The sequence below is a fragment of the Calypte anna genome, chromosome 6 (assembly GCF_003957555.1).
Source record: "Calypte anna isolate BGI_N300 chromosome 6, bCalAnn1_v1.p, whole genome shotgun sequence".
In the NCBI taxonomy this organism is placed as follows: Eukaryota; Metazoa; Chordata; class Aves; order Apodiformes; family Trochilidae; genus Calypte; species Calypte anna.
Window position 1 is genome coordinate 22,386,509 of NC_044252.1, and position 15,403 is coordinate 22,401,911.

The following is a 15,403-nucleotide window of genomic DNA, read 5'->3' on the forward strand; positions in this document are numbered from 1 at the left end:
TATAAGAGCTGTTTGTCTTTGTCCATGAGTTTACAGGGTGCCAGTGGAACAGTCTAAATTTCTCAGTCCTGGTTCTGCTGCATATCTGGAACAGTCCGGACCCTGCAAGAACAGACAGTAGTTACTGTGAAGCTTTCCAAGGGGATATGTGAGTGGCAAGAAGGGTGTTGCTGCTGGTGTTGTCCTTGGAAATCTTCCTTGCCAGGAAATGAACACAGAACATCTCCACCATCCAGTTTAACCAGGATGATGAGGACCTGGGTCTCAGGACTTGAGCTAGCCTTGTCTCAGAGTGACCACAACAGGAGCTGTGTAACCATGTGCTCCTCATTTCTGCACTTGCCTCCATGCGTCTGTGATGTGTCCAAACTGTGTGCCAAGATGCTTAGGGCTCTTTCCCACAACTGCTGGTTTGTCCTTCAGGGGAAGTTGTGGAAAAGACACTGGAAGAATGCTGGCACTTAAGTGATCTTTGACCATATCTTCATTAGGGAGTGAGGAGGTTTCAAATAGTAATAGTTGGGAAGGGTAGAAAAAGGCTGGGGGGGGTTGTGTTGAAATAGGAAAAAAAAAAAAAAAAAAGTGGTCCAACCTTTCTTTTCCGTCTGTGTAAGGTCACACTAATGGTTTGCATTTGCTTACTCTTGGTTTTGTACCAAGGAAGCAAGGAACAGTAACTCAGGTTAGTGATACAGTGGGCACCCAGCCTACAAAGCTCCAATGGCCAGCTTCCAACAGTTGGTCCTTTGTGATTTCAGAACCTGGGTGGGTAACTTGGAAATACAGTGAAATTATGCTCCATGTCAGCAACAAATCTTGGAAGGGAACTGAGACCTCCTTCTGTGACAGATCCATGAGATCAAGCGGTCTGAGCATGAAGCAAAACACAAATGCAAGAACACATAAACCTTTTTTAATCCGATCAACCTGGTTATTCTTGAATCCCTTAATATAACTGCCAGTGGGGTTGCTTGGGAAGAGGTTTCTATAAACATGATTTATAAGGAGGGGACATCCAAACTTTGTGCAGCCCAGTGATTTCATTGGTGATATTCCAGGATCCCCAAGGGCTGCTGCTAATTGGCATAAAATTAAGCAGGTTGCAGCCACCCTCATCTTTAATACAAAGATAGGGCCCCTGGGAGGCTACAGGTTCCAGCATGTGGCTCACATGAAGAAGGAGCGCAGCACACTGGGACATGTAGTCTCGAACTCTTTCTCCCTATTGACAGAGGTTGGAGGAAGCTGCAGGCCGCATTGAACACTTTTGCAATGGTTTCACTACTGCTCTCTCTAAAAAAAAAAAATCAAATATGGCTTGCATTAAATTCATGGACCGTTAATCAGCATTCATGAGTTAAAAAAAAATAATCCAACAAACACAATTTCCTCTCTCTCTCCTCCACCCAGAAGCAGACTACTGGTAGAAACTGAAGCTGGAAAAAAATAGTTTAAAGTCAGCTAAAGTCACCTTGGTAACTGCAGCAATACACTTGCCCAGAACAGGAGACATCAAACCTAGCTACAAACAGCTTTAAAGAAACAAAAAGAATCTAATCATCTAAAGAATTAATATGACAACTGCCCACATTTACACCTCCCACAAGCTCCCAATCAGAGGGAAATGCGCTTTAATCTCCTGCAACTCCCCTCCAGTTTCACAAAACACAAGATATGCAGTCCTTAAACTGGGGCATTTCTGGCATTCTGCTTCCATTTAAATCTACTGTCTTTCCTAATGCAGCAGCCCTGGCTTTTTCAGACTCATTTTTTCTGGACACTTGAGAAACATGGATTTTATTTTTTTTGGGGGGGGGGTTGGATGAAGTATTAAATCTGGAATAGAAAAAGACTGCAACATTTTACATGATATTTAGCTAGATCTTAGTCATAACAAGTAAATATCCATTGGCTTTTGCTGCTGATTTATTTGGTGGGGGGGCAGAGAAAGCAAAAGCTTATGGGTAACAGGCAGCTATAAACCCAAGGATGTTAGTGTTAGAAAGCAAATTTTTCTACATTTTTTTGACGCTGAAAACTACAAGCTGCGGATGGCAATGTGTATTACAACAAGAGCTTTTTATTACTAATAACCTAAAAGTTCTTCTGACCTTTCATCTGTGCCATGACCCTGTGGAAAGGGTCAGCACAAGGATTTCTATTCCCAAAGAGAGAATTTTAATGGATCTTGCTGAGTCTCTGCATTATGCGACATGTTCCAGAGTCTAAAGTGATGACGCTAAGGCTGCTTGATGTGCTGTGTGCAGTCCACAACACACAACTTTTGTTTAGAAAGAGAGAGATAAAAGGTTATTTGTTTTCTGCTGTTGGAGTTTCGCCCTTACCTTTAAATCACAGAAATTGTGTAAGTGCCACTAAAATGAAACAGAGAGCACACAGAGACCATGATTGTTTTGGAAAAGTTTGGAAAGAATTAATAATTTCATGTCATTCAAAGTATTAACTACCATCTTGCTTCTTTCCTTCACCTTTTTGACAGAAAGGCTGGTTACTTATTAATGCAAAGTCATAATTATTGACAATCTTAAAGTCATGACAGTTCCGTTTGATAGTTACACATTAGTCAACATCTTCTCTTAAGTGTTTTATGACAAACAGCATTTGCTGGTTTTAATAAGACTTAGCAAGCTTTGCCTCTTGCCTGGAGAATATTGTCGTCATTCCTATTATTGCATTAACAACTGGAGGCTGTTTCCCCTCCAGACTGCAGCCCTGTTGTGCTAGAATGGTGGAAATCTAAAAATCCACCTTCAGCTTCAGGGAGTAGGAACCCAGGGGCATGGAGAGCTGTCCTGTTTTCTGAAGCATGAACCTACAGCAGCAACTGCCTGGGAGGCTGTGTTATGGGATGTGGCAGTCCAGGTGAGAAGGGCACAGTCTGTAGCAATAGCATTGCTGTACACTCCTGATCCGCACCAAGGTGCCTAAACTCTGGAACTGCATTTAATGACTGCAAGCTTATGGCCTTCTTGAAAGTCATACGTTGCTAATGGCTGACTCTTTTGGTAGGGACTGATAAATGAATGATTAGAAGCCATAGACCACAGGTTGACTTTCCCACAGCACACTGTGTATATAAGATCTGATAAGGAAGTTAAGGCAAAGCTTAGCTTGAGGTCAACTGATCATTAATCAACTGCAACTGCACTTCTCAGGTAATCAGCCTGCAAAATGTTGGCCCACTACACTCTTTGAAGACCCCACCTACAAAGAGCTGTAAAATGTTTGCCAAAGTAGATTAAACATAGCTTTAAGTGCCACCTATAGACTACAAAGCATGTTGTGTCTTTTTTTCAGGGTTAACCCACCAAACTGACATTGCTGTCAGTCCATCAGCCCACCCCATGCATAAGCTATAGAGTGACCTGCCATGTCCTTGCTGAATCCTTTATTGCTTTTATGTGTTGCTAAGGCAGAACATGGGATGTGTTTTACAGTCTTTATCTTGCTCCAACATTTTTTCCTGCATGTTTCTGACCTGGCCATGCAGAGTATTTGCAGGAAGGTACTGTGAGATATCAGAGTTTAACTTATATCCTCATTTCAGAGTGGGCAGCTCAGCAGCTTGGGTGAAAGACTCACCTGGGACTAGGTAACCTGGCAGAGGCAATAGGTTGATGTGCTTTGGTAGCTGCACTTACCTGTATTACCATGCGTGTGGTGGATAGGAATACTTTGGGGCAGCACCCAAATGTAGAATCAAGTAGATGTGTGATCTAAGTCAGCTCATGAGGGTCAAGCTGTTTCTTTTCAATTATTTCCAGATGTATGTTAAAGATGACTTTACTCGGGTGGAGGAAGAATCCAGGCTAGTTTTAACAGTGCTCCCAAACGAAGCCACTGCCTGAAAGCCTTGTTTGGCTTTTGGTTTCTCTGGCACAATGGAACAACATTGCAATAAGGCATCCTTCACCTCCCTCCTGTTTTCCTCATCCCCTTTCTCTAGGGATTCTGTGCTATAGAAACAAAATCTTATCTCTGTGAAGTTCATGCAGAATGCCAGGTCACAAAAATGTAAATCACGTATTAGACACATCGCATCAGTCTGTGTCATCTGAAAAAATCATAACCCCTCTGTCCTTCATTCATTGTTCTGGATTATCAAGGATTATGCTCTTTGAACATATAAAATGTTTATGGTCAAGTGTTTTGAGATATACCAGGATTCTGTCTGGCAGAGTTCCTAATCATGTAAAAACATAACCTTTAGTCAGAGCTTCACAATATGCTGGCCTTGCAGAAATGAATGAATAAAAAAGCAAAGCCGTATTGTCTTAAAGCAGCCCCTGTCCAAGGGCAAGCAATCTGCAGGTGTCCTATTCATCACATGTAGAGTCAATCCTTTGGCTGCTGCACTCAATGCTGGTGAAAGCGGTTCTCAAAACCTTTTTAGTTGAACTGTAGAAACAAATGATGTAGAGGCAGTGTAGGAATGCCTCAGACCTCAAACAAGTGACTGTACAAGTCTTTCCTGGGGGCCACTGCCTAAACAATCCTGAAGATAAAGGAAAAACCAGGATGGAGGGTACACTTAGTAATTCTTCCAAGCCATTTTATAGTTGTTTGAGAATTTGAAGAGTGTAGTTTTGCTGCAAGAACTTCCCAGAAATGTTATTTCTTCTATGTTGGGAAAGGATGCACTATGTGCATGCACCAGTTCAGATCCTATGACAGCAAATCAAGGTGAAGAGCTCTGTACTGCAATCAATAGTTTGAGGGAGATTGCATCTCTGTAGGGCTGAAAACTTGGATGTGTCTTCATAACCGCTTGCTCCTGTGTTTTTCAGTATTTGCACAATTGCCCTAAAATGCAGCAGAAGTAGCACACAGCACTATGATCCTAAACATCTGCATTTTATCTCTTCTCTTAGAAGCCGTAAGGACAGTTTAGAAAGCGAGAGCTCAGCAGCTATCATTCCTCATGAGCTAATCCGCACGAGGCAGCTGGAGAGCGTACACCTGAAATTTAACCAGGAGTCTGGAGCTCTCATTCCCCTGTGTCTCAGGTGAGTGGAGCCATTCTCCTAAGCTTGTGCTACCATGCTGCTTTTGCCTTGTGGCATTGTTTCACCAGACAGACATGCATGCAATGGGTCTTTAAAGGCCAGAGCTGAGATATTTTGCCAAAACACGTTTGAAACAGATGATGCTTTTCATGTGTGTTCATCATGGTAAGATTGTTTCTCATTCTTTTTATGTTCTCCAGTGTATTTTGAGTGCTGGAAAAGGACAGGGTTAGTATACGGGGTTTTTTTATTAGTCTAATGCTGGCAATTTGGTGATATTCAGTCAAAGAAAACTCAAGTTGTTAAATCTGGCTTATAGACTCAGAAACTAGTGGTTGTGCAAAGCCTGCTTGCAGTCAGTTTATGCATGCAAAAGTGTCTTCTAGACAAAATATGTCACATGATTGAAGAAACAAAACTGCATGCTTACTCTACACATTGTTTTTTGAAGGTTCAGGCTGCGCATACCACTTGAAAGTGACTTTTCTAGATTTCCACAGTTTCAGTCAGCACTATTTTTAAAAATACCCATTTTTTAAAAAAAATACCCATGGCAAATGTAGTCCTTACAATAAAGATGAACTGTGGGGTAGAGATAAATGACTGCACATGATTGAGTTACTTTAGCCTAATGAGTATCTGTTGTATCAGAGTTATCAGCAGCAGGTGCACACTCACCTGTGCATGTTGAGAAACCTATGGAGTAGTTAACATACTTTGTTTTAAATCACAAGTGTGTGAACAGTCTGTCTTGATCAGTTACCGCAGCTCAGCTGATCAGTAGTAATTCATCAAGCAACTGTGACTCTGTTAGACAAAATATATTTTACTTGATATGGTGCAGACTCTGGATTCTCATCTGCAGTTTTTGTCTTATTGAAAGACTGGCAGTCCCCTGCTCTTAGCATACATCAGCACCTAATCATGGGCATAAGCATGCAGTGGGATTTAGATGTATTCCAGTTCTGTAACAAGGCCCTGAGATTAAGGGAGGTAAAGGAGAACACCTTGCCTCAGAAGGAGGCTTGTGACCTATTTTGTGGAGCAAATAATTCATATATTCCTGAAAAATTAATAGTTGCTGATGGCACAAGCTATACTGATATATCTTCTTCATTTTTTGATTGCTGCTTCCGCCCTTTCAATTCACACACACACATTTTATTCCCCAGGGGGAGGCTCTTGCATGGACGGCACTTTACATATAAAAGTATTACAGGGGATACAGCAATCACATTTGTATCGACGGGAGTAGAAGGAGCCTTTGCTACAGAAGAACATCCTTATGCAGCACATGGACCTTGGTTACAAGTGAGAGAGTCTCCTTCCTTTTTCTCCCCGTTCGTCCTTTACTGTATCCTAAAATTGTGCTAAGGGTTTTTGTGGTTTAAAAGTGTAAGAAACCTATATTTTCTCCTGCAAGTTCTCTTATAGCTCTTGCATAATATTTTCAGCAATTATGGACTCAAAAAATAATGGTGAAATGTTTATATTAATGGAACTCAAGTTGATAAGCAAGTGGCTGGAAAGTTCAAAAATCATCTGTGAATATAGTAGTGCCCATTCCGTGGAGTTCACGAATATTTTACAGGCTGTATTTACCGTTTCTTTCTTCCAGAAAGAAATTTGAGGAAGCAGAGTAGAATGACTTATACAGGAGTGGAGCCAGGGCAGAAGTGCTAGAGAGCTGTGGGACTGTGGTCCTACACAAAATCTCCGTTTTACCAGAGAACCAAAATCTCAGTTTTACATCATCCCTAACAGGAGAGCAGCACAGAAAGCACAACTTAGTTTCAGCTTTTCCTTGTTGCTTATTTGTAAAACTCATGGTTACTTGGATCACCCACATATTTTCTGCACCCAGATTTTTCTGTATCACAGATTTTCCTTGGAAACTTGCCATCTGCTTGGTGCTGAGGGTCATCCCTGCAGAGCAGCAATGCACTTATGATGGCATAGCACTGCTGTGACCTTGAATTTCTTCATGGTTATAAACATACTGTGAAAAGAAAAAAGCCATGGGGAATGTGTTTATTCAGAAAAGCCCATCTCTGAGGGACTACATGCATGCAGTATGTCTCTGCCTTTACTGTTACTGTGGCATTCCTACTTCCCCTTCTGTTTGTAAGGCAAGGAGTTGTTTTAGCATTGCAGTGTTGCAGTTAGCCTTCCAGTGAATTGTTTTCAAGGCATTCCACTGCCCATACTCATGTCTGGAGGACATCATACCTTGAAATCTGTACAACTTGAAAGGGAGCTGATCTTGGCTAGAATCGTCTTGTGTGTAGGGATTTTCAAAGAGCTTGCATGCTTTGATTGTACTGCTTGGAAAGTGCAACACTCCTGTAATGATTAACAGCAAACCATCAGGTTTAAGGGTGGGTCATTTGCTGTTGTTTCCTGTGCTTGCCAACACATGGTATACAGGATTTTGTGACTGTGTTAACTCCAAACATAAGAGTGTTTGTTTGCATTACATCACATCTCAAAATATATTGATATGTTGAGTAGTCAGGTAACCTCTTAACAGTGAATCATGGCAATAAGTGGGTTACCATTCAGACATGTAACTAATACTAACTCTAAGAACTTTCTTAAAATTATGGAAGCTTTTTGGTGTAGGTGGAAGGAAAAGATGAAGAATTGCTGGCTTCCAAGGGCTAGGGAGAAGCAAGTTCCCTCTTTTGTCTCCTGCACAAGGTCAGCTTATTGGATCTTCTCATCTGGTATGACTGGCTGCACTGTTGGTTCCTGCCATGTCCTATGATGAAAATGAAGAAGGACAGACTGGGTGTGAAAGGAAGGAAGGAAGGCTAAAAGCAGCCTGGGACAAGAGGAGGAGCACCCATTTGTGTGCGATACATGTGGGAGTGTCTGAGGCTTTTGTCTTAATATGCAATGGGAGGCTTGATCCATGCTCAGCAGTCCCTTGTGGTGCTGAGAGCAGGGGAAGGTTCATGTGGCTTTGCTTCAGAAGTAAAAGAAGTGTGGTGCATAAAATTTCCAAGGGGGTGAGGAGCTGTGTTGGGTTTAGTCCCTTGCAGCCTGGGCTAGCCGAGTTGGCAAGCCCTGCAAAGCTTTCACAGCAAGGCCCAGAGAGGATTTTCTTCCTCCCTCGCTTGGGACCCCAGGCACAGTGATGAGCTCCAAAGAGAGTTTGCAGCTGAAAGCAGATCACTGCAATACAGGGGCTTTTTGCAAATACAAGTAAACTAAGGGACCATGGAGAGGAAGAGAGACAGCAGGGGAGTTTTGTTCTGTCCTAGGGGAGGACCAAGACCCAGAGAAATCCTGGCCTCAACTCTGCAGCAGCCAGAGAGTGACTCTTGAGCCTGAGCTTTGGTACAGTGAGAATCCAAACCTGCAGACTAAACACATTACCTCCTGTTTACATCTCACATAGCATAAGTGGTGCATGTCCAGGGTGGGACAGGCAGGAGAGCTGCCCGGGCTGAGCAGTGAGCTGAGAGTCACTGCACTGGAGGGTTAGCAGATGACAGGAGTTTGGCAGGTCCCAGCTCCATTCCTACCAGACAGGTGTCCATATCACCATTGCAGCTGGTACTTGGTAGGAGCTGGTTTAGCAGTCTCAGCAGAAAAGACAAGGAGTCATTAGACCACGGAGTTTGTATGCCCCATTTCTACTGACAGTCTTTCCAGGTCACGTTCGATGCATGTTCGTAGGGGAAGCCTGTCCTGCTGCTGCTCATGCTCTGGGGATGATTAGATTATTTCATTCTCCAGAGCTGTCAAATTGGCACCTTTCCCAAGTACTTGGATTTTTATTTTTTTTTTCATTTAAGTAACATTTAATTAGTTCTAAGAAGCTAAATTCTATTAAAGGTCTAAGCATGTCAGGCTGGTTTATTTCTGAACTTCTTCCACTGTGTCATGTATTGCTGAATAGGGAAATGGCTTTGACTCAGAAATGTACAAACATATTCAAGAAGTTCTCCTTGTTAACACTAGACTCCTGTTTATATGCTAGTTACCGTGGCAAAGTCTCTGATGTGTAACACTTGCATTAACATTACACATGATCAAAGGCTTCCGTGGTTCTTTCTTCCCTTCCCCCAGTGCTGTGACAGCAAAGCCCCCACACTGTCTCCTGAGCACCTCCTTTCCAAGGGGTAAATGTTGCAGATGCACAGAGGAAGGCTGGCCCTGTGTTGGAGGGTTAAGAATGCTGATCATGCAGACAGACTCTGACATTAACTGCCCTGCAGTGACATTCATATTCTTGGTGAAGCGTCCAAGGTTCTTGGTCTGACATCTGAGCCGTGCCAAGTGTCCAATTCATCACAGATCAGCCTTATTTGTCTCTAAACCTACCCAAAACAAGGTGAGGTTGTGCACGTGTTCTCCTTTCCTCCCTTGCTTAGGTTCCAGCAGATGATAGAGACACTGTTGAAATGTGTTACTGATCAAACCCATCCCAACAAAGTTGCCTGAGCCTTTAATACATATTAATATTATCCTGGGGTAGTTTGTGTCAAAGCCTGTCAGCATGCATCATCCTTTGGGAATTACCATCATTAAGTCTCCAGTGATTGGAGTCAGGACATGCTTCTGCATAGCTCTTCTGCTTTTATGTGGAGCTCTCTGCCGGTCTAGCACAAAGCAGACTATTCTCCCCTCCTACCTTGCTCACCTGGACTCTTTACTCTCCCCAGAGGGGAGAAGGAGGTTTGTTCAACACTACCTTTGGATAATTTCTGCTCCTGCTGCTTTAGGCAGTCATTGTTCTGGGAAGGAAGATGACACTCAAGTCTTTGATCATGTGCAACGTACACATTACGCATCAGATATTGCTGCAGACTCTGACATACAAGCCAATACAGTTCAGTAAAAACAAACCTGTAGTTTGAGTCCTTATTAGCTGTGAATTCAAGTACACAGAATTTAAGGAATATATCTGTGCTTCAGTCTTGCCCGTTACATGTGTGCATTTTGGTACTTTAATTGAAGGATCAGATATTTTTCACAAAGAATGCCTGCTTCATTCAGTACACAAAGATGGAGCATGTTTGAGAAATTGATTGGGAGTATGGTGTGAAGTAGACTCTTTTCCTGTGAAGATTATTTAAGTGCTTGCCAAGCATTCCAGTTCCACAGATGAACACCAGAAACATTTTCAGGAAGAGATTAAAATGCATTCTTGCAGGTCAGGAGAAAGAAAGCATCTCTCTGGGACAGGGAGTCAGCCTGGGAGCTTAAGACCCCTGTTTGGCTCCCTGCTCTTGTAAATTTTGTCTGTGACTTTGTTAGATTTCTTAGCTTCTCTTAGCCTCCTCCCCTGTCTGCTGCAGGGGGAGGAGAGCTTCCCTGCCTTGCAGAAATGTGAGGCTGAGCACTTCAGAGTCTGTGAGAGTGATAGGGACAGTAAGATCAGGTACTTCATTGTAATCCATACTGGCACTAGTCAGATGGAGCGTACTAAATAAAGGGGAAGAGAGTAGGAGGGAACAGGGAAACAACTTGAATGATAATGAAAAGAAATTATGACTAATGCTGCATTCAGTGAGCAGAACCATCCTGAGGACTGAGCAGGGCAGAGGTCTTGTGGGAGAAAAACAGCAGGCCATCCTGTGATTACAGATTTGTTTTGTGAGGCAGATGTATGCTGGGGCAAAATTAGAATGGTACAGGCAATCTGTGTTCAGCCATTTCTGAAGTTTTGTATGCCCGACGTCGCTGGTCTGTGAGTGTAAGAGGGTTTTTTTCCAGGTAATTTACTTGGTTTCAGAACGAATCCTGTTAGGCAGATGGAGGCTATGGTTCATTTGCAGTTGGCACCCTCCAATTCTCAGCACAAGGTCTGTGTCTCTGTGTAAGCTGAGGAGCTCACAGCAGCAGTGGGGTATTATCCTCTGGCACCCGCTGCTGGAGGACATTCTTTGCTTGTCTCCCATGCCAGCAGGTTCACTACGTCCAGCAGGCAGCATGTGGATGCTGAGATTGTGGAAGTGGGGTTCTCCTCCAGTCTCCCTGCCCTTTGTGTTGCCTCCAGCTTTGGCCTCTGATCTGCCCTCCATCCTGTTTTTCTGTTTCCGTCTTTCCCTCATCCTGGCCCGTCTCTGCTTTCCTCTCCTCCCTTTCATCCAAGTTGGCAAATTCCTTCTCCTCCTCCTCCTCCTCTTCCTCCTCCTCCTCCTCCACATGGCCTGACTTCCAGCAGAAACACTGAGAACACTGGAGAGTTTCCCTGCCTTTAGTCCTGATGTGCCTGGTGCCATAGCAATCCCTTGCCACTCAGAAGAATGATTGAAGAGAAAAACAGCTACCTCTGCCCTGTGTTTGGGGCAGAGCTGCCTTGGGCTGGAACATGTTCAGTGAAGAAGGGCTCTTCATTACATTTTTCTTCCTTCCTCTGAAAAACTATGGACAAACAGTGCCTTTCAGAGGCTTCTGACTTGGCAAAGCAAATTTGTACAATCAGGAGAAAAACTTTCCCTTGATTTCCAGAGTATTTTTTACTAATCTTTATCACCCCCTTGGTAAGGGGTAGGTTTTTTGCTTTGCAATAAAATGATCAAACATATTTTTTGGTACTGTCAAAATACACTTTTTCCAAAATACATCTCTGAGATAACTTGATTCCTTGTCCCCTAAAATGTTAAAATTAAAAAATAATCTAAACCAAACCCAGCATGGAAAAATAAGTTGAGGCTTAGGACAGCAGGGTCATATTTCTTGTAGAAAATGTTAAACATGCCTGTAGGCAGGATAGGTACATGGAGGCTGTGGGAAGCATCCAGCATTCAGGAGCTATCAGCATGCACTATCTATGCTGGCAGTTGTGGGGGGGGAGGAAGGGGAGGAGGGAGGATGGGAGTGGTTTGGAGGGGGTGAGGAATTGCTATGAACAGGGTCATGGGGGACAATCCATTTTTTTTTGGTTTGGCAACATAAGTAAAAAATCTGGAAAAGAAGATCAGACTGAGCCCAATCTTTAAATATTTTCAGTTTTTCTTGCTGAAACAAAAGCCTTTAAGACACCAAAAGATGGGGAAAAATTCTTTTGTGTTTAATGAAGCCAGAAATAGAAGTTTTTCTTCAATAAAAATGGAGAAAAAAACTCATCTAGTTTTCCAGAATGTATCTGGAGTTGTTAGAAGTTTGGCTTCTCTAATCAATATTTGAGGGATAAAACATTTGCTTAGGATATAAGAAACTCATGTTTTATTCCTTTCATTTTAACCCCTATTTCTACTTCTTGGCTTTAGAGACACCACAACTATATGATATTTTGGTTCTTCCTGAACTCATCCAATTGGAGTTGTTCCACATCATGTAAAACACTGAATTAGTCACAAAGACAGAGAGCACAAGAGAATGACTCTGTTCCAGTAAAGTTAGGACATTCCCCTGGAAATGAGCACATCTGGTTCTTCTCTCTGCTATACCACATGTTAAATCAGTTATGCACATTGGTACAATGGCAGCAGAAGAGATTCAAAGCAATGTTTGAAAGAACTGCTCCAGTGCTTGAGATGCTCATCTGTAAGTGCTAGCTATGGGTTGAGTCCTCTCTTGAAGAGATAGGGATTGATTTTTGGTCTCCCCAGACTTGAGTAGACATGTTATCCCTGCCGTAGTGTGCTTAAGTACCACACCCACAAACAGGATTAAGTCATGAACAACTACATCCTGCTCTTCCCCCAAACAGTTTCATGCATCTTTTCCATTCCCAAAAAAACCCGTCTTTCAGAATCTGTTCCCCAAATTCTTGAGCACATCTAGGCCAATCTAAGTCTTTCCACTAAGTTTGTTGTCTTCCCCAAACACTCTCCAGAACCTCACTGCATCATCCCTTTGTATCATTATTATTGCTGAATGAGACACTGGGGGGAAACTTACCCTTGGGCAAGAATGTCCCATTAGGTCATCACAGTCCTCCTTGTACCAATTCTCCTGTAGCATGTTCTTGTATGCATGTTCTAGTATTTTGTCCAGGCTAGTTTTGGATGAGTCAAGTTCTTCTATCCTTCTTAAATGAACTGCCTGTTCTGCTGCCTAATGTTCCTTGCTACTCAAACTACATTTTGGCTATTTTGTGTAGGTTTTCTTCCACCCACTTGGAGCATTCCCTAAAATGCCTATTTCTCCTTTGCATTTTCATTCTGAAGGAATTACTGTTGTCTTGCATCCTTTGTCAGTCTTCTCCCTGAGTCAATTTTATGTGTTTGCTGCAAGCAGCTGTCTGCAAGATAGATCTTGTCAGAGTGGGCTCTGAGGAGCCCAGGTCTCCAACATCATCCTTGAACTTAAAAATGTTATAGGGAGATCCCTCAAGGTCAAAGTTTTCACCATTGTGATATACTTCCTCTTCTGGGATTATAACATCGCAGTGTGAAGCAATAAGGGCCCTGAGATGTCTGTGAGTGGATGTTTTTCCTTTACAAGGAGGCTTATGAATCGCCTGGAAGAGCAACAGTGGACTTTCCCATCTAAGGTGTTTGTTGCAATACTGGTACCTTTAAGGCTGTAACGAGCTGTGGTGGATCCAGGAAGCAAGGTGGCTTCTTCATTGTCAGGGCTGGGTGACATAAAAAGATACAGTGACAAGGCCTCTGCCCTGAACCACGTACAGTCCAAGTAAAGCAGTGGAGAGAAGGCCAAGCCAAGGAGAGAGCAGAGAGGTGGGCTGTGGGATGCTTCTGGCACGAATTCATCAGGGAGCTTTATCAGTAATGTTTAATTTCAGTTGAAAATGCTGATGCCCTTTATCTTGACTTTGCTGTGACTTTACAGCATAAATTAAGCTGAAACATTTTTAGGGTAAAGGGCTCCCAAAAATTCCTGGATATTTGTGCATGTAGCAGATGACATGTGGTGGGTACAGCTGCTCCACCAATCCCAGGCATAGCACCTGGAGGGGTGAAGAGTTTCTTAGAAGGGTTGGTATGGTTTACACAGAGGTTTATTGCAATGTGTCCCCACCTTCTCTGGATGAGCCATATTAGCCAGCTCCGTACCAAGTCCAGAGCTAATAAAAGATGATTTCCTTTCTTTGACAGACTTGCTGGAAAGTAAGTGGCAGTGTTTAATGCAAACAAAACACTAGGGCAAAGCATGGGATGGTTTGGTTTGTTTCCAGGTAGACAAGGAACTTGAGTATTATCAGTAAAAGAACATTTGCTTAATTGTCCCTGGACCAATTGCTTGTGTCCTGCCCTGGACAAACCCTGTTTCTTGAAGTTGGACAGCGGTGCAGCTTGATTCCTAGCTCAGCTTCTAAAGAGTCTTCCTTGGTCTAAGACTTGCCAGCTGTGCCAGGCTTTCAACATTGGTGTCACCTCTGGCCCCAGCCAGCCTTTCCTGAGCTGAGAATTTCAGTCGCTTATGGTAGGGTTGAAACCCTGTAGTTAGAGACGGGGTGTTAGCTCTAGGGTGCTGCCTATAAGCTGACTATAGACTTTACTGTTTTACTAAGCACCAGCTGCTTTCAAAGACAGTGGAACTGATCTAGAGCTTCATGACCTTGTGTACATTTTTACATCTCACCTGTTTTTGTACACTCACAGCCACTTGCCTGTAACAAGTCGTGATGCAGGTTTCTCAGCTGTCTGTGGGCAGGGAAGCTTCAGCACCTTAAGCTTCAACACAAGCTCCTTCAGTTGACCCGTAGGTAAAGCCCTGAAGGTAAGAAGAAAGTTTCAGCAAGCTCAGGTGGGACTCGCCACGAGAGGGAGACATCAGGCATGCATGCTGTGCGTTCCCTGTGTGCATCCACCTGAGTAAGACAACCTAGCCTGGTATTTTGTAACATGTCTGGACACATGTAGCTGTTAGTGAGGCAGTGAGAACCCAGACTTCGGACCCGAGTTCTGTGGTAGGTGTCTGTGATACAGAACAGGGACTTATATTTTGGCCAGTCATCATCTTCCAAGTATGACTAACAGTCACAGAGCCACAAAGCACACAGAAAATCAAGTCTGGATATGTTGGCAATGGGATGGCACGTGTCCAGGCCTCTCTGGGTCAGGCCAGAGAGGTCCTGGCCTGAGCAGGGCCGTGCAGCACCAAAGAAAATGTTGCAGGTACCTGCAGCTAGCTAGCGAGGCCATTTCCTGTTCATACTGCAAACAGCCATCACAAAGGCTGAGCTACACCCTGCAGCCAGCTTCAGCAGGATGGGCTGGCAGGAGTGTTTGCACAGAGCTGTGAAAACGCAGAGCTGTGAGCACCCGGCCGTTGTGGCACCCAGGACACCTGCTGCCATACAGGAGAGCTCCTTTGCTTCCTCAGCACCAGCAGAGAGATTTCATGGGAGAAAAGTCCTGTTCAGAGTGCATGGGGCGGCTTCATTTGCCCTCCAGATTGCGCTGGCTTTTCCCATGGCTGCAGCACAACAGCAGAGCTTTGTTTTGCTT

The 15,403-nt window shown here is 43.5% G+C and overlaps 1 protein-coding gene across 2 annotated transcripts in view; it reads left to right on the forward strand.

Annotated features, from left to right (window-relative positions):
• SUFU (SUFU negative regulator of hedgehog signaling) overlaps positions 1 to 15,403 on the forward strand; it is a 96,912-nt gene that overhangs the window by 67,974 nt on the left and 13,535 nt on the right. For both annotated transcript variants that reach the window (XM_030453013.1, XM_030453012.1), the window contains exons 9-10: positions 4,893 to 5,027; positions 6,200 to 6,338. In XM_030453013.1, coding sequence (XP_030308873.1) covers positions 4,893 to 5,027; positions 6,200 to 6,338 — 274 coding nt within the window. The remainder of the gene's footprint in view (positions 1 to 4,892; positions 5,028 to 6,199; positions 6,339 to 15,403) is intronic.